Consider the following 24,909-nt stretch of genomic DNA (forward strand, 5'->3'; position numbering starts at 1 on the left):
AAAGGCTTAAAATACAACAGATATGTTGCTGTTTGAACAAAATAGGGGGGAAAATTAACCTTTCCACTGTATTCAAACATTCTGTGATTCACCTGAAGGTAATATTTGTCTCAGACCACGAGTGTCCTACTCAGGATTTACTGGATGGACAGTCAGAATACATCTGGGAGAAATATAACCCAAAAAATTGTATGTTGCATTCATGTAAATGATGCTTACACATTAATATTTAAGATTTTTTTTTAGCTTCATTTCACACTGAATTTTAGCCGTTCGCACAGAAATGCATCACTCAGTGAACTTGTGAGTTGAGTCCATGTTCATAAAACCAGCATATTGCTGTGTCCGTGTCCTTAACAGACACATGTGTCGGTTATATGTGTGCATTTTTTTCCATTTCTATGTGAGTTCAACATACATGAAGTCATCATCTCGGCCAGTGAAATCCATCACAGTCTGCAGGGTTGCGCATGTGAGAAAAAGTGACTTCATGTTAAAGCATTCCTCACTACCGCAGCATAACTTTATGGCTTTTGTGGTTTCAAAACACTCGAAACAAAACAGCTATTTTTTTTTTTTTTTTTACCAGAGTTCTTGGCACATTTGCACTCCAATAACTCTAAACTAACAGATGCACTCGACTAATTACTCCCTGATTTTCGCATCCTCCAATACAGCTTATTGACTCGAGGAGAACTTTATTTATTCAATTTTCACCACATGATAGATGCTGTTGTTCCACTTTTAATGGGCTTTTCTTTCTTTTTTTTGTGAGTATCTTCTATAAGTGGAGCCTCCACATCCAATCTCTTCATTGAGTCTTTCCTCTGAACCTTTGACTTGTTTTGGGATCTGTTCGCAGGTCTCTGTTCACACCTTGTGTGACATGGATTTCCTGCTTGAAGGGAGTTTTCTGCATATGCAGCTGATTTCAAAACCAAACATGAAAGAATCCACTAAAAAATGAATCAGGTTCCCAGGGTTAAATTGAAAATAGTCAAAGAGAATTATAGTAGCATTGACTTTTCCGCTCTAAAAAGCCAAATATCAAAGCTGAACTATAAATAACCACATCTTTAAAGTTAATATAATGTGTGGTACTACATTTCAAATGACCCAGAAGCCTTTGAAATAGTGATCTGAGAGAGAGAAAGTGGCCACCATCAGCGTGCTGACAGTCCGTCCCCCACTTGGATCTCCTTATGGACACCCTGAACCGACACACCACTTCATAAGCCTGTAAAGTCAGGCACCCTTCTCACAATCTGTTTTTTAAATCCTCAGTTTTGACCCTATAAATCCTTTTCTGCTCATGAAATCAATCTTTCCATTCATTCACTTCATACCATCGGTGTGATGCTTTGGTGGAAGAGGAGGACAGAGAGGAGGTGTCAGCCTTTTTTTTATGCATGTATTAATGTTTAACTACAGACCCCAGTGCCTCCCACCCTCTTTTTTTTTTTCTTCTTTTCTTCTTCTTCTCTCCTTCAGCCTGCTCAAACCGCACCGCTGTCAAGACAGCCGCAATAAATCACAGATGGAGCCAGGCTCCAATCAACGCCACGGCCAAATGGCGTGAGAAAGCATGTGGGCCTCCAGCAGCCTTGATAACGCCCTGTCAGGGTATCGAACCTGCTCTGTGCCACAGCGAGGGCGACGGCGACGCCTCAGCTCTGACTGAGTCAGCTGGGAATGGCATGACCTCAGCTGGCATCAATCACGGCTGCAAGGTCACCCAGACATTGACCACATGGCGTTGACCTTGGCAGTACCTGCCAGAACACATAACTTCTCGGAGGCTGGCGACTCCATCAATCCTCGTATGGTATGTTGTCTTCATGGCAGACGTCAGATAGCAAAAATGGATGAGATCCGAGTCTGAGCCGCGATAGAAGCTGACTGTTTCTACAGGCTACGTGGTTTAAGCAGCGCGAAAAGACAGACGGGGGAGTCGGCACATTTCACATTTCCAGCACTCCCGCTACGTTTTAATGAAGTCACCGAGTCCTCGTCCGAATGAAGAGGTCGGCTGCAAATCACCGTGTCTTGCTTAATGTGCCGTTGCCTTGAGAGGGCATCTCTGAGATGTAGCTGACTTGCGCAGACTGTAGAGACCAACACAAACAAGGAAAGGTAATGTCTGCCACATGCCGAGTGAGCTGCCCTCCCTGCCTCCGGAGCCAGGGAGGTGATAAGTATCCGCCAACTGCCAAAGACATTAAAACTCCCAAAATAGCAACTTTTTTGACTTAATCCAACCACAGGTCTGTGTAGCAAACCAGCAAAACAAATCATTTCTGGATGTGATCGCAGCCAAAAGGTTCCATGTGCCAAATTACGATGCAGCTCCTCAGTATAAATCATCGTCTGAACTCAGTTAAATTGAAACGCGCTGGCGTGGCGTGCGCCAATCAGCGCGCCTTAGAAATAAGTAGAACAGCTTATTTGTTATGGAGTTGAGTGGAAGGAATGCGAGAAACCTGATTTATCCTTACATCAGCGGTGAATACAGTCCAACTAAAATAGAAACACCTTGGTTTAACAGACAGCTGAGCGTGGTGAGCATCTCCAGCGCCGCTTCAGCGCAGGAGATTATAAGCCCTCTCCCATGGTGTCTGCTAAAACAAACAAAGTAATCACTGTCACAGGAACCGGGCCAGATAATTACAGCATAAATATTTATTTCACCAGGGAAATGAGAGCAAACAAAGCAATATTGCCATGGTTTCATGACGCTGCATGAGTTTCTGTTGTGTTTTTACGAGTGAGGAGGAAAGAAAAAAAAATACTGTATTGGTAATCCACTTCAGTAGAAAGTCAGTAAATTTTGCGGGACCTGTAAATGAAGGAATCACAGTGTGTTGGATTTTAATTGACTGCTTTCGTTAACGGCCTCATTAATGCCGGTGAACGGTTTTCTAATACATCATTAACACAGCTTGTTTATATGAAAAAAATGACCTCAAAATTTTCATGCATGAATGTGAAAAGTTATGGCAGCAGAGTACACAACCAGATTCCTGACTTTACAGGGAGGCGAGACAAAGCAATACACATTTTTAACTTAATTCTCATTATTAGTTTCAAGTGCATTTCCGCCGGAAAATTGGCACGACCCCTGTCGTAAAGCACCAAAGGAAAAATGTGTTGTTAAATAAAGGGACGTTATTGTTCCTTTCAAAGCAAACCGAGCTTTGCTGTTCAAATGTCCATAATCAGCTTTCTTTCTGGAAGCCACATGCGCCGAGGAGGAACATTTAGGCAGGCTAATGAAAACCAAAATAGGCCTTGCTCTTTGTGCCGGCGAAAGCACAGCTGCACAGGCCTCGGTCCGTCATAGACACTCATCTTCTTACATAAGGGAAAACCAAAAATAGATCTAATGGATTTTCGAATGGAGGTATTTGACTACTGGAGCCACAGGCCAACCTGGCTGGGTGCTCTCCACCAAACATATACCTGCTCCAACAGGAAAAACAACCACACACTCACAATAATACTAACTCACAAAAAGAAGGCCGACAAAAGTCTCATTCATACGAGTGGAAATCATTCTTACCAGGACATGGGTGAGGACGATCTTGATGAGCGGCGTGCCGGACAGGTTGACGGACAAGGCCGGTAAAGGCTCCACTTTGAGAGATATCAGACAGCTTGCCACCAGGATCCTGTGATCCTTGAAATCATTGGCTTCATTAATCCTGAGAGAGAAAAAAAGTTGTGTTAATGTGGAATTTTAAAAAAGTATTAAAGAAACAAACGGACTGACGCTAATTTAAAAGATAAAGAGGTCAATAATCAGAAATTATTATTTGGACTTCGCAACAACTTTAATCCCCACTGTTATCTGACATTCACAGTCACACAGAAGTGTTACACATCGACTCAGAGCGGTAACGTTTAGATGGGACCTGGGCTATTTGTCCATTTAATGAATTGCGCTGACAATCGGCAGCACCGCGTCAGTCGCTTTTCAGGATCATCTGATATGTGGCATCGAGATCACACAAGCGCCATCCCGCAATCGTGATACAAAGAGACCTCCTCACAGGGAGTTGGTCACAAACATCCAGATGAACAATCCCATACTCAAAATTCTGGGCTTTAATTTCGGTGGAGTACGGAGCGGCTAAAACGGGCGTGTTTATCACTGTTATGTCACACTGAGAAAACATAAACACTGACGCACAACTGGAACAAGCTGATCCAGTGATGAGACGGTAAGTCAGGAGGGGGGGTGGACATGGGGAGCTATTAGCAGGGTGTATCAGTCAGTGGAGGTTGAGTGTTGAGATAAGAGATACACGAGAAAACCGATAAGGCCCTGGCCCCAGGCCTGAGATGCAGGAAGCTGGGGCGCCTTGGTGCCAGTAGACTCGTTTCCCCACGCAGGAAGTACAAAGAGAGGACAGATTTTGTTCCCTTTTGAAGAAAGAAAACAGAAAAAAAAGTGCATTGCATTGGGTGGGGTCCTGTTTGCTTACCTGGTTTTGATTGGGCTGATTTCTCTGTAGTAGCTGTGCATGTTGTGGTAGAAAAGGCCGACGATGGTGGTTTGAGCTGAGGGGCAGAAGACGACACACAAAGGTTAAATGTGGAAGGAATGGACGCAGGGCTGCAAATATGAAGCAGTCCTGCTAAAATGCTCACAAAGTGGGGAAGTTAATTAACACGACCTCGCCACCGCGCACCGACACCGGCGGGCTAATAGGCCGGCCGTAGACTCACACATCGGTGAGAGGGAGAGCGCTGAAAATGGACTCTGTGAAACTTATGAAACATTTACATGACTTCACCGGGAGAGCGGGAGGTCTGGTCCCCCTCCCCAGATCTGACCTATCACTCAGCCCGGTCCCACCTCAATACTGGAAGATAAACAATGAAATTGGAGGAAATCCTTAATGGTCCTGTTCCTCCTTTCAAAGGCCTTTCACTCGGGACCCGCTGACTATAACAACAAAAGCTTACAGATGTTTAACAAATGAATTTTCAGTCCTCCAAGAAATAATTTCAACAGAGGGCCTCCTAGCAAGGCTCGCAAGAAATCATAACGTGGCTAGTTTGCTTGTACAAGTCTCTAAAGGAAAACAAAAGGATCACTGAGATGTGTAGCAGTCTCCGTCCTAACTGGGATATAAAACTTCTTCTTGGAGCTTTCCGTTATCCAGAGTTGTGGGTTAATTTCATCCTGGCTCGAAAGTGTCAGGCTATAACATATACTCCATTCCTGATAACTGTCATTAAAGGAATTATTAAACCAGTTTTATTCTAGCATTTGTATAGAAAAACAGTGCATGCAGCAGCCAGGTGGAGCCGGGGGAATCTAACCTGAACACAAAGTCAAACAGAGTTTTAATGCCCACTGTAATTACCGCCACCCCCCCCCCTCACCGCGCTACGAGGGTCCAGTCTTTTTAACGACGGAGGAAAGTGGAGAAAAAGTGCTCTCTCTCTCATTCTTTCTGTTTTGAATAAAAGGGTAAGTGCCAACATTAAAGTCATAGCTGGATTTCTACGGCATGCCATAAAGCCGCACAAAAGCTCATGGCACTCCTGTCCTGCACTGAGCGCTACGTTAGTCGTCTTAAATCTTCTCGTAGTAAATCACTGGCCCATAACAACAGCCGCACAGCTGGAGAGTTTGCCTTGGCTGCAGCGGTGAACGAACAATGCACAGTAATCACAAAGCTGCTACTTTCCAAGCAGAGACTCGTGACACCAGATAACCTCTTTGTTTTAGCGAGCGAACGTGTGAAATTCCCAGTGTTTGCCCTCACATTGCATGGCGAAGGCCTCCCCAGGCACGGAGATGTAGTTCTTGCCCTCTGTGGGGAAGCGGTAATGCTGCAGGTTGTAGTTTTGTGGGAATTTCATCAGAGAGTAATCTGTGGGAGACAGAGGTTTTTAAAAGGTGAGAGCTGTTAACAAAAACAAACCAAAAGGCAAGAATCACCCCCGGTCAGCTCAGCCGTGGGCGTATCAAAGACATCGGGAGGCTCCGGGGAGCGGGACTCAAACAAGCTCAGTGGCAAACAAAATATCATGCAAATGAAGACCCGTGAGAGGAAGAGCGATCTGCCTCTCAGTTCACTTGCATTTTGACTCATGAATCATAAAAACAACCGATGTGGGAACGTCGGAACGGCGAGCCGACGCTGGACTGACCTGCAACCAAAGACGTTCCACCCAGGGAGATGTGTGAGTTCGGGCTGGGCTCCAGGTTAGTCACCATATGATCCATCACTCTGTCCACCGTCTCAATCAGGCCGCTGACCACAGGAGTGGACTGCTGCTCAACAAAGACACAGCAGTACAAAGGTCACAACTAGTTCACCAGTGATACAAGCTCATTTCTCATTCTCTGGGTTCCATTGAGACCTGAGTTCTTCTTGCTGGTGTCAAGACTGCCTGGTGTCAACAATGTCCTTTTTTATGTTTAATCCTGATTCCCAAATTGATGATCGCGGTTTTCCTAGTCCCAAGTGTTCCTTCCTCTTTCATTGTTATGTTATTTGTCTCGTTCTCCTCTTTGTTCAGTCTGTGGCTGTCCTGTGTCTTATTCTCCAAATCCCCGGGTGTGTGACACACTGCGCGAGTTTAGGAGTCTTATAAGTTTATTAGCTACTACACTGTGCGAAGTGGATTTCATAAACTTGGGTACGACAGCAAGTCTGACTGCACAGTGTCACACTCCAATGAATCGGGCGGGACAACCGCCGTGACAGCAGCATGCAAGAATGACACTGTCAACCTGCGCGAATGTCGTCCACGTACGCCACCAGGACCGTCAAAAAACAAAACAAAACATGAAAACACACAATCAATGGATCTAAGTATTGATCCATTGTTCCTGCTGGATTTATATACAGGGAAAAAGGTTTAGGATGAATGTGGTCCAGCATTTCATCTCCATCATTGTGTTTTGGTATTTGCGAACTATTGTCGCTTTGATCAGAATCAAACTGTATATCAGCTCCTCACATGGTACTTGTCCTGCTTCCTCATCTTGATTAACCCCACCCCTGATTGTTCCAGCTCTTTTCCATTTTTCTCTTGCACTGTCTACATCTGGTATCAAGCGGTTGTTAACCCCTTTGCTTCCTTTCCAGTTAATCTGCCTGTATTTTATCTTTTCCTCTACCTGTCTTACCTTAAATGTCATTCTCAGTTCATGTTAATTCTGTTTTGAGGTCTCATCTCCTTCACAAGTGAACCCTTTTTCTAACTCTGTCTACACTGATGGTATTTAAACGATATATAAATATTGCTATCATTCACTCTAAATCAATACAAGCACATCTTGCCTGAGAGAAATGTGCGTAGGAAATCTGAAAAACAATTCGATTTAGCTAAAAACTTTATTTTTGGTTGCATCATTATGGTAGCTTAATAAAGCTAAGAACTGGCGGAGTTATGAATATTACAAATATCAAAGAGAGTAAGAGTGAAATCCCGTACTTTATAGATATATCAACTTAAAATAAATATAATTCAATAATGCAATTTAGTATTTAATTTACAGCAGGAAAAAAAACAATCTAAAAAATGACACAATAGCACTTTGCATTTATAATGTGTAAAATATTCAGACTATATCAACTACAATTTGCAATGCCGTTAAGTCATATTAGGTTAAGTGTGAAAAACTGGCAACAAGAAACCACAGGCTGAATCTGTGTTACATTATATTCCATGCAAAACCTCACAGCCTAATAAGCCTTACCACACAGGAGACAGTGTCGTGTCCAAGTTTGATGTGAACATCTGTTTCAGCTTGTTTCCACAAAAACAATTGTGCCTCTTCTTAGCACACTGTGTTGAAACCACACACTTGTGTTTGTATATGGGAGCGCAGAGAGTTGGATGAGTGGACACTAAAGGAAGTGACCAGTGCTCATGCACGTTTGTGTTGTGGGGCATGTGATCTGCCAGGAGAAGAGCTGTTTAACTTTGTATTGGGCTCCATCCTGCCAGTTACAGTTACTGAGTCCATTTGGGCCAAAACATTTATGCCACATCAAAAAATCTGAAACTCGTAGATCCCCAAAGTGCACTGGATTTAGGTAATCACAAAATGTCATATGTTGTGCTATGTCATATTTGGACGCTGTTCAACGGCAGTGTGAACTCATTTACCTCGGGCAATCCTGGAGAGGAAAGCACTTCTTCCACACTTTTGAGAAAAGCCTGGGCGGAATAAAAACACACATCATGGAACGGTTGCATCATATGAAGACGGGTGGACATTGTGTCCGTGTGTGAACTGTCTGTGTTTTGCAGCAGCAGCAACATGTGTGCTGTGTTCCGGGACCTGTGTGAGGTTGTTGGCGGTGTTATGAGGAATGGTCTTGTTGGGCAGCGCCTTCAGGAAGCCCAGCACTGGTATGGACTTGGGATCCTGGGAGCTCTGGACCTCCACGAGATCGCTGACGGGGAAACTTACTTCCGTGGCTGTCTGGAAGGACACAACACCACAGTTTTGTTTTAACAATTGGGGGGCAGTTTCCAAAGGAGTACCTGGCTCAAACATACTTAAGTTTTTCCCGGACTGACTCAGAGAATCCTCCTCGGACAAATGATTCAGTGTAGCTCCTATTCAGTCCGGTACCCAACAGGGAACCGTTTTGAGCGTCTGTCTCCACTATCGTCTGTTCCTCTACCTCCAAAGGTTGAGTCCTCTCACATGTGTTCCTAATGCCTTTTCCATTCATCATCAAAAGGAAACAATGCCTCAATAAGTAATGAACTGTTAGAGCGGATTTGAGAAAAATGGTCTTCAGCTCAATTTCATGATGTCTTCTGTGCTTTTGTTGGCTTGAAACATCGCTGTAATCTCTTCTACAGTTACCATGTGCATGGTGTATTTGTGAGGAAATCCCGAGTAGTTCACATGTGTTGTGCTTTTTTTTCCTCCCTGGAAAGGGCAAGAAGGAAGAGTAAAAGGCATACACTTACGGTCGTCGGTGCAGTGGAAAGGACTTCTTTCGACACGCTGGGTGTTGTGAGCGGGATCATTGCCTGGCCTACAAAAAAATCCAAACCACATGGGATCAAAATAGAAACTACACTGTTGACCTGTATAAAATGCCGTAATTGCCTCTTTGTTTTTGGGACAGTCGCTGAGCCTGGCCAGGGCAGGTTGCTGGATTTTATCACCATAAATGTTACAGCTTGGCTGCAATGCCCAGTCATGAAATGAGATGGATTGCAAACGCCACAAAACCAGGATAATCAACCGCATAACACATTGCCATGAGCTTCCGTCTGGAGCTTGTGGCCTTTTTATGTCTTTGCCGTCTATTTATTAGAAACAGCATTGACTAGCTATCAGAAAAGAGCCTTATATGGATGTTTATTAGAGGTATCGGCCGAGTCATTCCTGTTCGTCTTTGGTGCAATGTAGCATTTAATACAAGTGGTCCAAGAAAAAATATTTTTCTGTAACCATAACAGTAAGCCTCTTTGCGTCTAGTAATGGTCTGTTGAATATATTCCTTTTGGTAATAACTATGTTGGAGAAATCAAGGCTTTGTGCAAACGGCCCGTCGAAGGATCAGTTGGAGACAGTCATCCTTTAACACAGTAGTCAGTAGGATTCAATGTTTGTAATCTTGCAACCTATAAAGTGGATTTCATCGTGTTTTGACCAATTTTCAAACTGTGACAGAAGTCCCAGTCGTGGATCATCCTGCAGGAGTCGCTAGTATTTAGAAATTCTCATAAATGTCAAGTCTGTGTCCATTTATGGCACGCCACTGACCAAAGGAGGTAAACAGAACAAAAACAGACAAGAGTCTGGGGGTTTTGTCCTCACGTGTTGTCACATTAAATCAAAATGATCTGCCCCTTGCGACTCAACAGGCCCCTGCACACGTATAAATACTTATAAGGCAGAACTATGTGAGACGTGGCACTTATATGGTGTAAAGTCATGAAAACATTTAGTGCAAGAAGAGGCATTTAACAGAGAGGCAGAGTTTATTTGTATTGTTAATATCTGGTCGTTATGCATGAATGCTGTGGGTGGAACGTTGAAAAGATAAAGGCGGAAATTGCTTTTTAACCCCTGTTTCCTCAGTACAGAGTTCGAGGGGAGGGAGCACTTTAATTGTTGTGCCGCGTCCTCGAAGGACAGGAAGTCCCGTCCAATAGAGCTTGATGACTTACCTATAGCGGCATTGTAGTAGAGTGAGATCTGCTCAGGTGAGAGGGCCCTTTCCCAGATCACAAACTCATCAAAGGCCCCGGTCACGTAGTGGCCATATTTCCTGCTGTTGCCAGTCCCGATGACCAGGTCAGGATGGGGATCGCCGTAGTTCTCTGAGACGCTGCCCTCAGAGTCACCAGCAGTGAAAGTCCCATTGATATAGACCTTAAGACCATCGCTTCGAGTCCACGTAAAGAGAATGTGTGTCCAGAATGGGCCTGATAGAGGACAACAGGGACACAAAAGAACAAAATAAATGACATATTTATAAGGATTGATGTGGAATGTAAATAGCAGAGCACACTCTCTGAGGCTGAACATAAACAGGCTGGTGATGGTGCGAATGTAATACACTAATGTTTCAAGGGTTCGTTTACTAAAGAGGCATTGAATTCTGGTGCCGATGTGCCAATGCCTTGCATGTTTATGACTGACTCTCCGCCTTAATATACTAGACTGTGAAGAGATGCTCATGGTCTGGCTTGCAACATGCAGAGTTTGGAGACAACAAATTATATGGATTTAAGTGTAATGGAACAGGAGGCCTTTAAAAACATGCAGGATGGTTGCAGTTTTAACATTTTACCATGTTTTAACATACCATGATCACCACATTAGTCTAACTTGTTGCTCTTAGGAACTATTACTGACTGTATGTAAAACCAAATGAAATTCACAGTTTTTTAAACATATGTGAGCGTTTTGCAGTTATCGCTTAACCAAGAATGCATTTGTTTCAACAGTGGGAATAAGCCAACCCACGCAGGCTCAGGGAGAACATGTAGACTAATCAGAGAAGAGAGAGGTCTGGAACAGTAAGGCAAATGTTCTCATCACTTCACTACAATGTCAACTCAACTGTCTTTCTATTCATCAACAATACCGGGAATATCCAAACAAAACCCACAGAGACACAGGGAGAACATGCAAACTACACCTGAAAGAGGCCAAACCTGGAAGCAGATGTTTTTCCCCGAGGCAAAAGTGCAAATTACTCCGCAATTGTAGTTTTTCCATTTATTTCATGATACAAAGAGCAAAGAACTGAATGAACTACAGAGAAACCACTAAAGAGAGTTCATTTCCAGCCTGAAAGCATGTCTGCCAGAGTAGTAAACCAAGCTAACCACATCTCATTCATCACGACTAACATAAAAAACATGCTTTATAACCACCTTATCATCTTCATCGTGGAGAAATATTTCTCTTTGCACTGTAATATGGTCAGCCCTCATTCACAATGGCACAATCGGACACACTGCAGCTCGAGGTTCGACCTCAAACAAAGCTTGGGCGCATTTGAAAGTGGGAGACTTTGACATTCAGTCCTGAACTTTTGAAATGTCACACTGCATGTGAAACAGATGACGTTTGATCCTCTGTGAGTGATCACGACAAACTAAATTTGGTTAATACGACTGTGAAGAAAACCCTGAGAAAGTCAAAAATAATTGGACGATGGTAAAAATTTCAAGTCAAGTTATTCCATTTTGTGAAAACATTTTACCAAATCATTTCAACTCATTAAAAAACTAACTTCATTTACAGAAATGGAGTCCAACTATTGCTCACACTTTGACTTTGACCGCAGTTCACATTTCTTTTAATTTGATATTCACTAATCACCAGACATTATTGGATTTGACACGGGAAATGACCACATCTCCTCCAAGTCTTTCAGCTACAGCAAAAAGTTACTGAGGTTCATCCTCATAGTGCCAAATCAATTATCTGTGGCCACATCTGGTTTCGGTTAACCAAACAATAAATGCTAATTCATAACTCACCATTTATGGTATCTAAATCAAAGCAAAAAAAGGAAAACGCATCCATTCCACAGTACCTGGAACTCTGATGTTGGCCTTCCATCTGTGGTTGTTGCCTCGAGTGTAAAACTCCACAAATCCAACGAAGGGATTAGCGTAGACTGAGAAACCGTTAGAGATAACTTTCCCTCCGGAGGAAACAGCAAAACGGGACTCTTCCTCGTGGTTTTTCCAAAAAAAGGAGAAGGTAATTCCTAGAAGATAATGAAAAATCGAACTGATGCTAAAAGGCAGGAACAATCTGGGGAAAGTTTGGATTTTATGCACACAGTGAAGCACACTCACCCTCTGGACCACACAAAGTAGGGTCGCTGATACACGTGTTCTGGTAGTTTCCAAAGTGGAGAAAGGTGCCGCCATTATCTCCATCCAGATAGATCCCTTTGTTGACCATCCCTTCAACGATGTCTGAGACACAGCACAAATCACCCACTTAGATGTGCTTGAAAAAAATGAGAGCAGTGTATTTTGGCTTAGTGGTGGGGATATTTTCATTGTTTAGCAACTCATGAATATGTTATTTTTATAGCACTTTTTTTTTGTCTGTAATGGAGCAATAAAAACACAATACTACAGTTTCTTTTCTGACTAACAATGAATAACAGTTAAACTTCATTAAAGTCTCATGACTTCCTTATGCTGAGCCGCAGGGGCAGAAAACTGGACATGAAGAACAGAGTGCAATGCTCAGCTCAGTGATGTGGAGACAGAGGAATACACACGGCGGTGGGTGATGCATACATGAAATTGGGTGGTGAAGAAGAAGAAAGAGAAAGTGGTGGATGCTCACCTACTGTTGCAGAAATGTTAGTGTATGCAGAGTCATTGGTATACACATAGGAAGAGTTATGGGAAGAGGGGAGCACAGTGTGGTTGTGGATTCTGAGAGCTGACGACAACAAAAGAACAACAACAAAAAAAAACAACAACACAGTGATTCACATCAATACAGACGCAAAAGAGGAGACACAAGAGAACAGTGAGAGCAGGGAAACATGGGAGGGACGTGCGGCACAGGTATGAGACAGAGAGATGCTGAGCTGTGTGCACAGTGGCAGAAAGACTCCACACATCATGCTCAGGTCTATACCCGATCCCTCGACAACTCTGATCACACCTTCCTTTAAACCATGCACTGACAACATTATTGCAAAAAATGTATTTAAAAGACATACTTGTCACAAATCGAACTTTAAAAATGTATCACAGTTTTATCAGCTCTAACTTAAATGGCACTAAACTATGCATGAAAAACAAAGGAAACCAATTAATTTCCATTTCAAATGACACCACATTATGAGGAACATGCAAAACTTGCTAAATCTTCTCTCCCAATGCCAGAATAGGTTTTCCTTGGATTTTTTTTTTCTATCAGCTTTTGGGACCTCAAGATCTCTGATTTGCAAACAGTAATCATATCTTCACAGTCTGGACAAAACTCCAAGATGGCAACACTCTCCAGAGTGGGGATTAGAGACTGCTGGGAGTGGAAAGGAAGGACCAGCAGCCCTGATCTCATTCCCAGTGAACACTTGTGGGATCGGTTTGGGTGTTCTGCTCATGAAGGAGTGACCAACACAACCAAATGGGATTCATTCCACAGCAGTGTGTGAGCAGGCTGACTACCACAAGGAAGAGGTGTCAGGCCGTTGTTTGTTGATTTGATAAACTGTTAAGTCTGTAAAATGTGTTTTGTTTATTTAGCAAAGAGATTTAGCTGTTTTTCTTTTTTCCCATGGGGAAAAGATGCTGCTCATCTCATGAAAGTTCCTCACAAAATGTGGCACCATTAGAAAGAGAAATCAGGCCTTCCAGTAGAAGCAATGGCACAACAAAGAAATAATCAAGCAAAAATACAGTTCCTTATTTTAGTAATATATAATTCATTTTTTAAGACATACTATATACAAACTTAGCTGCACTTTTATAAAGCCTGGCTGGAAATGAGCGCACTGAAACTACTGTATAGTGATAAATTCCCATACGTATATAGGAATCGTTCCCATATGCACATACTTATGTTACTCCCGTTAACATAACCTGGTCTGTTTCCAATTTGGTCCCACAGTTCATGGATCCCGTCCACGGCATCGAGCGGCCAATAGTGCGAAGCGGTGGCCAACACCTGCAGGCCTGGACGGAGAGTTGACGCGTAAACACACATCCAGAAAGGGACTCATACAACGTGTGTTTATGGATTTTTCTGGCACTCCATTCATTAAGCGACTGTTTACAACGGTGCCAAATAGAATAAACAATGTCTAAATGTTGCATATGCGGCAGGGAATTTTGCTTAATGGCAAAATCTGTAAAAGAAGTAAGTAGGCGAAATTTCATTGCCTGACTCTGACGCAACAAATAACTGCTTATTATGGAAATAAAAAAAAAAAAAAACACAAAACATTCTTACTACCTGGATGCTTGACAGGTTGCACCTCTTGAGCATATACCTGCAAAGAAATGCAGGCATTTTTTTTTTTTTTAATAAAAGAGCTCCATGTGGGGAAACGTTAATAAATAAAGAGGATGGGAGGCGTTTTCATCAGCTTACCTTAATAAAGGAGACAAAAGCTGTAAAAAGGTGAAAACGCAAACAAATTTCCATAGCTTCTGTGAAATGTACCAGATGCAGTGTCTTTTTTGTAAAGCAGCTTAATTCCCAGCATGAAAAAGAGTCCAAGAAGAGTCACTCATTATTCCAAGAGGATAAAACTTGTGATCAGTCCATGCGTCCAAGGTTTGAAAAAAAAAAAGAAAGAAAGAAAAAGACTAAATAACAATAAGGACAGCCTGCTGAAACAATGGGTTCAATTTACAGTTGGAGGAGGAGGAGGAGATAAAAAGACGTATGAAGTTCTTCAGTCATGATGAAATGTGAAGATCCAGCGTCCAGGCAGAAGTCTGTAATCCGAGGTCTGTCTTTTCACATCGAAGTAGCAGTTGTCCCTTTGAGTTTCAGTGCCTGCATCTGGAAAATGCAAGGAGAAGCTCCGAGGAGGCGTATTGGTTTGTTGGACTGAACGTGGGAATTGCAAAACGTGATGTCATGTTTTGGATCTTCTGAGGAGGGGCGTCGAACTTGTGCGTAAAAGGCATTACTGGTGCGTAATTGGAGATTGCGCGGGGAATGAATTAGATCAGGATTTTGCGCAGTGGGAGCCGAGCACACACGCACACCGCACAGACACGCACAAAAGTTGGGACGAATCTAGCACAAATACGTGATGAACGTGCAGACATGTGGTCTTATGATTGGCTTGAATTTTGGGTTTAAATTACAGGAAAACTCCCCAGACTCCATAGGAAGAAATGTGACACTCCTCTATTTTGTTATGCTCTGCTCCACTCCAACACCATTTCTCTTGCAGAAATGTACTTTATGAAAACTTTTCATATTCAAAACACTAAAATAGGGTTGTCGAAATTAAATGAGAAGTTTTTTTTATGTGTTTGAGTCAGTCGAGGGGAAATCTGGATATCTGAGTCTGTCAGATGAGAGTTTGACTTTCTCTTGATTCATAAGATGAAAAAAGATTAAATACTTCATCGTGGATGAAATGCAGAGGTGAGGGAGTGCTCAGGGACATGGCGCGGTTTCATATCCAGGTAAAGAGCGCCACCGTGCGGTCAGGTGAGTTTCAGTTCAGTGGTGCTCATCTTGTGCTGATCTTTTATTTATTGAAGGCGCTCGTATTACTATCACGTGGCGTTATTTCCTTGCTGCCTTACTATAAATAAATAAATATATTAATGAATAAAGTGATTTTCTGCTTCAGAAAACTAAAAAAAATACGTACCTTTTCAATATTGTACTTTTAGGACTATCAGAGCATGTTCTTTAACCTTTATACGTTATAATCCACCGCATATCTGGAATATATTGTTTAGTTTACTTTATTTATTTCACAGTGAGTGCTGTTAGATTAAATTGATCGCGGCTGATCTTCACGCGGTGCTTTGGGTGAGATCGGGGGGTGAGAGAGGGAGGGAGAAAGTGAGACCAGGAGAGAGTGAGGGAGTGAGAGAGGAGGAGGCGTATCCCTGGGAAGAAGAGGTGTAGTAAATCATCAGTTCCTTCCTTATCGCTCGTGCAGTGAGAAATATCGACTAAGTGGACGACAGGCTCCCAATCCTGGATTCATTTCGCCGAGGTGCAACTTTTTTTTCTTATTCTTTTTTAATTCCAGACCGAAATTTGAAAGTTTTTGCAACTTTTACCCTCAATATTCGTGCCGCCGTTGATGTCTTTGTGGCCGTTTGGCGCTGCGCCCTGCGTATCGTGGACTGATGTTTCCACACATGGAGACTTGTAGAATGACTCTTTTCTAGAATTACCAGACCAGGACGAGCTGATCGGTGTGATGAAGGACCGGCTGGCAGAGCTGACTGCTGTAAGAGTCTTTTCTTGGATGGACGTCTCCAGGTAAAACACCACAGAAAGTCACTCACACATGTTTTTATTTGTTGTTTTTTTTTCCATCCACGCAGGGTAATGTACAAGCAGAGGAGGATGTTGTAGTGGCAGTGGACAGAGATGGCTTCATGGAGAGTTTCTTCAGGAGGGTGAGTATCATGATCTTCACATCCTGATCTCAACTTTCATCATTGTGAGAACCACAAAACTCATTAACAGAGGACCAGATTATGACCAATATTATCTACTATAAGGCTTCATGAGAACCTTGACGGATGTTATTTTATTAATGCACTTTTTTTTAAGTTATGATAAATTATTTCAATTATACCTGGTGAAATTGTGCATGAAATCACCATTATCCAAACATTACCAGAGAAAGTAGATAATGACTCGTTGGCTGGGTGATCTGAATTATTTTCTTTGTGTTGTTCAGGTGGAAGAAGTCAGGGGACTCATTGATAAAATCTCCTACCAAGTGAACGAGGTGAAGAAGATCCACAGTATGATCCTGTCTGCGCCCAATACAGACGACAGTAAGTTTAATTTAGTTCACACCTCTTTATGTTTTATTAGACATTTGAGATTTCATGTTTTTACAACAGTTTGAACAGAGTTCAAACTTTCAGGGCCGAACATGCAACAGATGTCTCATTTCCTTTGTTTCATTTCCCTCCTTTTATTGTAAATGAAAGGCAGTCCGACCGGAAACCTGTGAAGGAAAACAGTTCACCATTATGACCCAAAACCTCGTACTATTGTACTTTCTGTCAGCTGTCTAACGTGTCCTGTGAGGAAGTCATGATGGACTTCATTATGCTAACAGACAGATATAATGTAAACTTTCTCCTGATATTTTTAGACCGTTCAAAGAGTTGGAATAATTTCCTAGAAAAAGTTGCGTTGTTGTGTCTGATTGTGAGTTTCTTTCCTTCCTGTGTGTGTGTGTGTGGGAGCGAAGAGGCTTCGGTTTACAGTGCTACACCGTCATCATTGTGTTTGACGGAACTGATTCCACTGTTTCAATATCCGTGACGTTAAAGTGGTCACCAGGGGAAGCTTTTTATTACATCTGCAGTGTTGCCTCAGATTTGTTGCCAAGTAACCCAATGAAATCAGAGTCAATCCAATATTTACAAGAGACGGACCCACAGTGATAAATCACAGGACATTTTCACTGTCGTGAACGAAACCAGTCTGATGTGTGTGTTTGTTTTGTTTTGTGTCTGTGAAGGAACAAAAGATCAACTGCGCTCGCTGACAAACGATATCAAAGGCAACGTCAATGTTGTGCGAACCAAGTTAAAAAGTAAGCTGTCAAAATGTAACGTTCTTTGTCACGCTTCCCGTCTGCGTCTCTCATCGAGTGTGTGTGTGTGTGTGTGTGTGTGTGTGTGTGTGTCGTGTCTCACGTTCTCGTCATGACTGTTCACCTCTGAAGCCATGGAGCAGAGCATGCCCAAAGATGACGCTGCCAACAGGTCCTCTGTGGACTTCAGGATACAGAAAACACAGGTCAGCGAACATGAAATACACACACACACACACACACACACAAACACACAAACACAGACCAGAAGTTTCAGCTAATAAACTGCATGTTCTCCCTGTGCATGCATATGGGTATGTGTTCTCTCCCACAGTCCAGTAACACGCATTTCAGGTTAATTGGTGACTCAAAAAATGTTTGTGTCTGTCTGCGATATAGTGACGGCACATCCGAAAGTTATTCTGCATTCATCCATATTCAGCTCGGATCAGTCCTGCCTGGGATCAATCAGACTGCAACAATCAGACTGCAGTTTTCCACAATGAAAATAATCCCATTAACATCTTCGTTCCACATCAATGATTTTACAAGATCTTGACGTTTCCTCTCTTTTGATTCACTATAAAAAGCGTAAAACAAATGCTTCCTCTACATCTTCCTCTGACCGTCCATCCAGACTGTTTGAGCCAGTATGGAAAGCTTACGATTCATCACGCCCCGTGTCCTTGTGTTTTCACTTGTGTCCTCAGCACACCGTGTTGTCCAGGAAGCTCGTGGAGGTCATGACCCAGTACAACGAGACGCAAGTGTTCTTTCGAGAAAGGAGCAAAGGAAGGATCCAGAGACAGCTGGAGATTAGTAAGTGAGGAATAAACGACCCCTCAGACTTGTGGAAACCTTGAGATTATGTGCTGCCTCTTCGTAGTTTTTAAGAATTTGAAAAAAATAATCAACATGGAGTCTGTTTTGTCTAGTCACATCAGTGGATTTGAGGTTTTATCTAATATGAAAAATGGGCAAATAAAAATCAGACGCGGTGTGAGGACCGAATGCAGGAAACAGACCACATCAGCTTCCTCTTTTCTTCTCTGGAGACCAGCGAATCGGTTGATAAACAGAGACCGGGAGCAGGGCAGGGTTTCTTTCAGGTCTGTTTCTATAGAAAATCCCAACTGATCCCTTTAAAACAAAAGATTTTATTGTCCAGAATATGATAAAATGAAAAGGAGTAGTTTGGTACTAAATCATCAGGAGGTGAAAGATATGCTCAGAGAATCTGCACTTTAGTCACTGTTGGATTTATCATGTTTGAAAATCATCCACTATTCTGCACACAAACAAATGAGTTGACGGTACGTTAACATTCGTGTTTGATTTCTTGCAATTTCTGGTCAGTTCTTTTTCGATTGGCTTGATATTTCCCGCTTTTCAGACTCGGGAGTGTTGTATCACTCGACACACAGTGTGAGTAGCGAGAGACAATAGCAAAAGGCAGAAAAATAGGACTGACTTCCACAGTCCCTGCGGCGGGCATTAATGAGCGGCTCCAGTTCTCCACGCTGCAGACGGGAGCGCCTGATACTGGAGACGCCTCGCTGTGTTTGCGTTGCCCCGGAAACGGGCCGAGGGCCCGGCGGCCTGTGTAACACTAGTTCATCTGTCTTTGACGTGACCGCACCGGCGCCCGGCGTGCGCCGTCACACACCCGCACCGTTAAGACCCATAACTCGGAGGTGATAAGCGTCCTCCGCTCCGGGTCTGTTGACGTGTGGTTCCGTCGGTGTGTTTTTGCTCTGGTCTGTCTCTTCGGGGAGCAGTCGTGGCAGAAGGTGTGTGTGACATTCAGTAAGCACCTGCACGCCGAGCCGCTTCTCCAGGGAGAGGCCCGCTCAGCAGGAGGAGTTCTGTTTATAGGCCTTCGCTAACTGTTCCTGTGCCGCCAGCTTCAGCGGGATGAGACTATAATTAAGCATCGAACCAAGAGTCCGTTCAAACAACTGTTGCACTGAGATTTAGAGTTAATCCCCAGAATAGATTTCAATGCTGTTCAAACATGGAGTTCTGAAGGGAACGTACTAAAACAGTGTCTGTCACCGTGTCTTACATGAGCTCTGACTGAAACATTATCAGCTCTTTATATTAGATCCTGTTTCTTTAAAGCATGCCATACATCTGTCTCTTCACTCAGGGGAAGTTAGCCTTGTGTTTATAGCAGCGTCCCCCAGGTGAACAAGAGAGACGCTTTTCTTTTTTTTTTGTGAGCACAATCAATAGAACCACAACGAGGCTCCTTTACTTTCTACAAAGCAGCTTTACAACACAGCCAGACAAATATATCACCCTGGGATTATACCCACAACAGTATACTGAATTTATCGTACCAGGCGTGAGCTCAGACACTTGTAATTTACATTTTTGCCTTCAGTGCAACACTCACAATGCCGCCCTGTCAGTTGTGCGTCGGTTGTGTTTTTATTGGTTTGCATGCAGCAGTGACAGTAAGAACATAGTAAATATTCTGGAGATTAGACAAGTGCCAAACAAGCAGCTCTGATGAGATGATGAATCTTAAAACCACTGGAATATATTTAAGCAGTAAATCACCTTTTCCAGTCCACTGGATGACTATTTACTGTCTAATCCCCGAATCAGTCTGTTAAACTGAATTAAAGTATGTAAAATGAAGAGATGATCTATTTCTAATTGAAAACATTTTACTCAGGATTTCTAAATTGGAATTTAGTCAAGCATATTCAGCTTGTTGTGGGTTTTTTTGACAAACGGTGTTCCTGGAAGTTCACCATCCTGGATGTGGCGGGTGCTCAGAGACGAGTGAATTTATTCTCATAAAGCCCCACAGAAAGCCTGATTACAATAAGGAAGGGTGAGACAGGGTCAGAGCTACATGATTTGACACCGCTGGCCTAAATCTGTTACATGAGAAAGCACAGTGACAATACAGCATCGTCAGTACCCCTCTTCCAGGGTTTACCGGCATGGTTATTTACACTGCATTGTAGCATTATTAACCACAAACTAGTACACAATAAGCAAGGCTATTGTGTGTTTAGTAAATGGGGAGATACTTGATCCACCCGCCTGAATATGAGTGAAGGCAGAGGTCAACCCAGAAATGTTCCCCGTCCTTCTCAGGACAAACATAAAGAGACAGACAGTCACACACATTCAGAGCTGCAAGCAATTTCAAGTCACAAAGTCAGTGTGGGAGGAAACTGGAGCACCCAAAGAAAATCCTCCCTCACACACAATAAGAGGATGCAAACTTCTCAAAGGAAGGCTTCCACTTGACTGGAATCAGTGCTGTGAGGCGAGAGCACTAACCACTACACCACTGTGGCCAAAGATATTTGTATCAAGCAAAAAAAAAAAAAAAGGTTTTCTCCCAGAGGATTTTTTTTTTTTAGATTTATTCACGATGAAACGAATGACGGCTGAGTTCTGTGTCCGTCGGCTCCGGTCTTTGTGTGAGCTGCCAGCCAAACATGACCTTGCTCCATCTGAGGTCAAACAGAAATTTTAAGTCAAGAAATAAAAATTGTGTTTGACGCATGCAATACACCTGTGCTTATTTTTGTTGGAAAGGTGCCTGAATTTTGATTTTAATTTTAGATTGCTTCAACTTTAGGGCTCGATGACATGTGAATTAGCATGCATTCATAAAAACAAGTGTAACCCTTTAATCCATATTTTCTTCATCATCACCAATTTCATTGGTTCTCAATCAACATGTAATACAAAAAAAAAAAAAAAAAAACACTATTGCTTAACCAAATGTAGTCATGGACTTTCTTTAATTGTGATTCTTTCAGCTGGAAGAGTCACCACCAATGAAGAACTAGAGGACATGCTAGAAAGTGGAAACCCTTCCATCTTCACATCCGACGTGAGTTTTCTTTACATCACTTCATTTTTTTTTTGCATTGTTGTTGTTGTGGGTAAAAGGCTGTTGCTGCCATCTTGTGGTGGAGAAGTGAATCATATGGGGTGGGGTCTTGTTTTTCCACAGCTTATCACCTGAGAATGGTGTGTCAACAACACTTTGTTGATTTTTATCTTTTCCAGATCATTTCCGATTCCCAGATCACGCGTCAGGCCTTAAATGAGATCGAGTCACGGCACCAGGACATCATTCGCTTGGAGACGAGCATCAGAGAGCTCCATGCAATGTTCATGGACATGGCGATGCTAGTTGAAACACAGGTAAGGCAAGACAAAGCAGGGCGACTTTATTTATACAGAACAGCAATAGATGCAGACAAATTAAAAAATACAGATGAGTTAACAATCCAGTGCAGCCTGTTACTGTAACAAATGACTGTTTTCCTGAATGGCCTTTTTTTAGACAGGTTTGTGCTATTTTGTTCCAAATATTCAGTGCATAAAAAGTAAAAGGAGCTTCTGCATACTTAACACCAGTAAAGACAACATTGCGGTTTTCCAGTCTATTGAAACAGTTTGAAGTGGTTTCCTTCAAACCAACTGTTTTTAAAATAATCAACAGGTGATATGAAGGTGTATTTTGTCATAGTGTCATCTGTCTGTTCGGTTCAGTCAGAGTCTAGGAATACATCAAAGTTTCTAGCCTTTTCACCATGTGCCTTGTGTTTCAGCTTCATAGATATTTGGTTCCAAAACAACCATTTTAATTGTATCTTTAATAAAATGAATAAAGTTCTTATAAATCCAGAGGTTGGCCTGCTCAGCGAACACGCCCGCTGTTTGCACTGGACTGGAGTCTCCTGCTGAAATGGTGATCTAGAGCTGTACATAGTCTCAATGGTTATGGAAACCATCATGAATGTAGCAAAATTAAATCTGCTACCATGTGGTGATGCCTCATTATTTCTTGTAGACCACAACTCAGAAGCGTATCTGTAGGAGAAAATGCCAAATCTGGAATTCAAGCTGAATGAGTCAGATCATTTACATGTATATATTCACAGGGGGAGATGGTGGACAACATTGAGAAGAATGTCTCTAATGCAGCTGAATACATCTGTCGAGCCAAGGAAGAGACCAAAAAAGCAGTGAGGTACCAGAAGAAGTCCCGCCGGGTATGTAGTCCCTTCTAATAAAAGCTGTTACATATGCAGACATTAAAATGATAGAAAATGTCCGTTTCCAGTAGCAATCTTTAATTGTGCGTTACCCACTAAGACAATGGAAATGTTTTATATTCATACTTTATTGCTACATGAAGAAGTTTGATTTGTTCGTAAAAACAGATCACAATGTTTTTTTTTGTTAAAATATTCTTTATTCATAGAAACAGAAACATATTCTTGTTTTGATATTAAAACACATCCCAGGAATAATAATTAATAATCCAGTAATAGTTGAGAAACTTTTATGAGGAACCAATAAAACTGTTCAAAATCTGTCCTTTATCTTTACGTTGAAATAACAGATTGTTCTTAACTTGACAGAAATACATTATCATTGCCTTTGCTCTGCTCATCCTGCTCGCTGTCATTGCACTGATTGTTGGCCTGTCTGTTGGACTAACCAAACCCCCCGTATGAGACCCTCTCTGAGGTAACATCTTCCACACCATCGTTTAACATTCACTCATCTTCTCTACTCAATCCATCTATGTATTCACACTAAAAATGATTTACAGACTTACTTTACAGCCCCTTTTAGAGAATCAGTCTCTCTCTTCATTTTCCTGATCTTTTTTTTTCATTGTTTTCACAGAAACTTCTGCTCTTTGCCATGTGTGGAGGTCTTCTGCTTTTACTCATCATAATAGTCGGAGTGTTTGAGTAATGGATTTCATGGTTCACAACCTCAGCGCCGCCAGCTACTCTTGCTGTGATGAAGCTTCTACCAGCTTTACAAAAAGGCCGCTCCTCTCTATTCTTCTGCGTTACACAGGGGGATGTCTTGAATAGATGTGCGATGCACTTTGCACAAGTAACTTCAGCCCTCATGGCTCAATGTTCTGTGCAGCAAGCTGAAGAGGCCGGACTCACAGCAGATTTTTATACCCACGTATACTGCATTGCTACCACTTTTTTTTTTCTACTTTGGACTTCATCTTCTTCTGATGAATTCAAAGGAATAGTTTGACATTTTTTTGGGAATGTATTTGCTTTCTTTGTGAGATTTAGAAGAGAAGTCTGCATGCTGTGGGCAGTTTTTACCGCTCACTGTTGCCAGGCATTTAGCACAGAAAACGAGAGGATCCGAGCTTTCGAACGTAACACAGAAACAAGGTAAACAAGTGTTGTTGTTGTTTTTGTTCAAAGTCAAACTATTACATTAATAGTAAAGAAATGGGGCAGTAAGTATATATTTTTGTTTACATTTTCAAGTGTATGCTCCATGTAAGCTTCACATTTTTGATTATTTTGTGAAATTCATGAGAACTGAATGTAAAAGTACAACAGCTCAGGAGTTCTTTATAAGCAGAAACACACACTCACATGAATGTGTTTTTATGTATCAGTGAAGTTTTTTTGTACTAGTTTCAGTAAGTAAAAATGTTTTCCCTCTCAAATAGAGTTTCCCATTTAGCAATCCTAAAAGTGTCTCTTTATAATTTAATATGTTTGCTTACCTTATTATATTTGTAAAGGCTGTTATATTTATTTATTACAACCATTGTGTGTGATGACTGAAATACAAGTAGTGAAAAAAGTCATGCAGTCTTGTAGGACTCTTGGATGACTGTTTCAAGAGCACACAGTCCAGTTTAGTCTTGTTTGTGATTTATGCCTTCTGTATTGAAGAAGAATATTTATTTCAGGTAATTAAAAGTAAAGATTGAGCAATCTGCAGAATGCTTATTTATTTATATATATATATTTTTGTTATTCTATTTATTTCCGGGTTAAAAACAGCAGGATGACCCCAGATATCTTAAATTATCTCCCTCTAAACTGGGCGGCCAGAGTAAAAGGCACTTTCTCTGTACTTTTACCAATTGCAGGTCCACTTTGGACGCAAACAGAAAGAAATAGAGGATGCTGTTTACTCCAGACCTAATGAGCACTTTGCACAAAGCGCTTGACTTCCGTGTAATCAAGCAAACAAGATTAGTGAAGAAAGTGGAAGAGGATCCCTGGAGGGGAACTTCCTTCTGCCTTTGAATTAGATCAAAGGAAACTTCAGAGGTGCACTTAGGTTGAATGCCAGTGAATGTCCCTAAAATCTGTAACATGAGCAC

At 42.0% G+C, this 24,909-nt stretch overlaps 2 protein-coding genes across 3 annotated transcripts in view; one reads left to right on the forward strand and one right to left on the reverse strand.

The window, feature by feature from the left end:
• Positions 1-15,062, reverse strand: part of adgrd1 (adhesion G protein-coupled receptor D1) — a 31,173-nt gene extending 16,111 nt beyond the window's left edge. The window contains exons 1-14 of the mRNA XM_030104704.1: positions 14,585-15,062; positions 14,447-14,483; positions 14,050-14,166; positions 12,824-12,922; positions 12,319-12,441; positions 12,051-12,227; positions 10,168-10,425; positions 8,956-9,023; positions 8,312-8,455; positions 8,137-8,187; positions 6,166-6,289; positions 5,778-5,885; positions 4,485-4,560; positions 3,560-3,701 (exon numbers count right to left, since the gene is read on the reverse strand). Of these exons, the coding sequence (XP_029960564.1) occupies positions 3,560-3,701; positions 4,485-4,560; positions 5,778-5,885; positions 6,166-6,289; positions 8,137-8,187; positions 8,312-8,455; positions 8,956-9,023; positions 10,168-10,425; positions 12,051-12,227; positions 12,319-12,441; positions 12,824-12,922; positions 14,050-14,166; positions 14,447-14,483; positions 14,585-14,638 (1,578 nt within the window). The 5' untranslated portion in view covers positions 14,639-15,062. The remainder of the gene's footprint in view (positions 1-3,559; positions 3,702-4,484; positions 4,561-5,777; positions 5,886-6,165; positions 6,290-8,136; positions 8,188-8,311; positions 8,456-8,955; positions 9,024-10,167; positions 10,426-12,050; positions 12,228-12,318; positions 12,442-12,823; positions 12,923-14,049; positions 14,167-14,446; positions 14,484-14,584) is intronic.
• Positions 15,063-16,155: 1,093 nt separating this feature from the next.
• Positions 16,156-24,467, forward strand: stx2b (syntaxin 2b). 2 transcript variants are annotated; one of them, XM_030104705.1, is made up of 11 exons: positions 16,156-16,424; positions 16,522-16,596; positions 16,884-16,983; positions 17,682-17,756; positions 17,889-17,962; positions 18,467-18,575; positions 21,548-21,621; positions 21,801-21,938; positions 22,682-22,792; positions 23,165-23,273; positions 23,436-24,467. In XM_030104705.1, exons 1-10 carry the CDS (start codon positions 16,395-16,397, stop codon positions 23,258-23,260), a joined length of 882 nt encoding a protein of 293 aa, XP_029960565.1. In that variant the 5' UTR covers positions 16,156-16,394; the 3' UTR covers positions 23,261-23,273; positions 23,436-24,467. The 2 variants fall into 2 exon arrangements, with proteins under 2 accessions (XP_029960565.1, XP_029960567.1); XM_030104707.1 differs by lacking the exon at positions 23,165-23,273.
• Positions 24,468-24,909: the final 442 nt, after the last annotated feature.

Source organism: Salarias fasciatus, chromosome 12, assembly GCF_902148845.1.
Source record: "Salarias fasciatus chromosome 12, fSalaFa1.1, whole genome shotgun sequence".
Lineage (NCBI taxonomy): Eukaryota > Metazoa > Chordata > Actinopteri > Blenniiformes > Blenniidae > Salarias > Salarias fasciatus.

Bases quoted from the DNA above. Each gene is read 5' to 3' on its own strand.
- stx2b (XM_030104705.1), top strand. From the start codon at position 16,395: ATGAAGGACCGGCTGGCAGAGCTGACTGCT. The intron at 16,597-16,883 runs GTGAGTATCATG...TGTGTTGTTCAG, and splicing joins TGGAGAGTTTCTTCAGGAGG to GTGGAAGAAGTCAGGGGACT. The intron at 17,963-18,466 runs GTCAGCGAACAT...TTGTGTCCTCAG, and splicing joins TCAGGATACAGAAAACACAG to CACACCGTGTTGTCCAGGAA.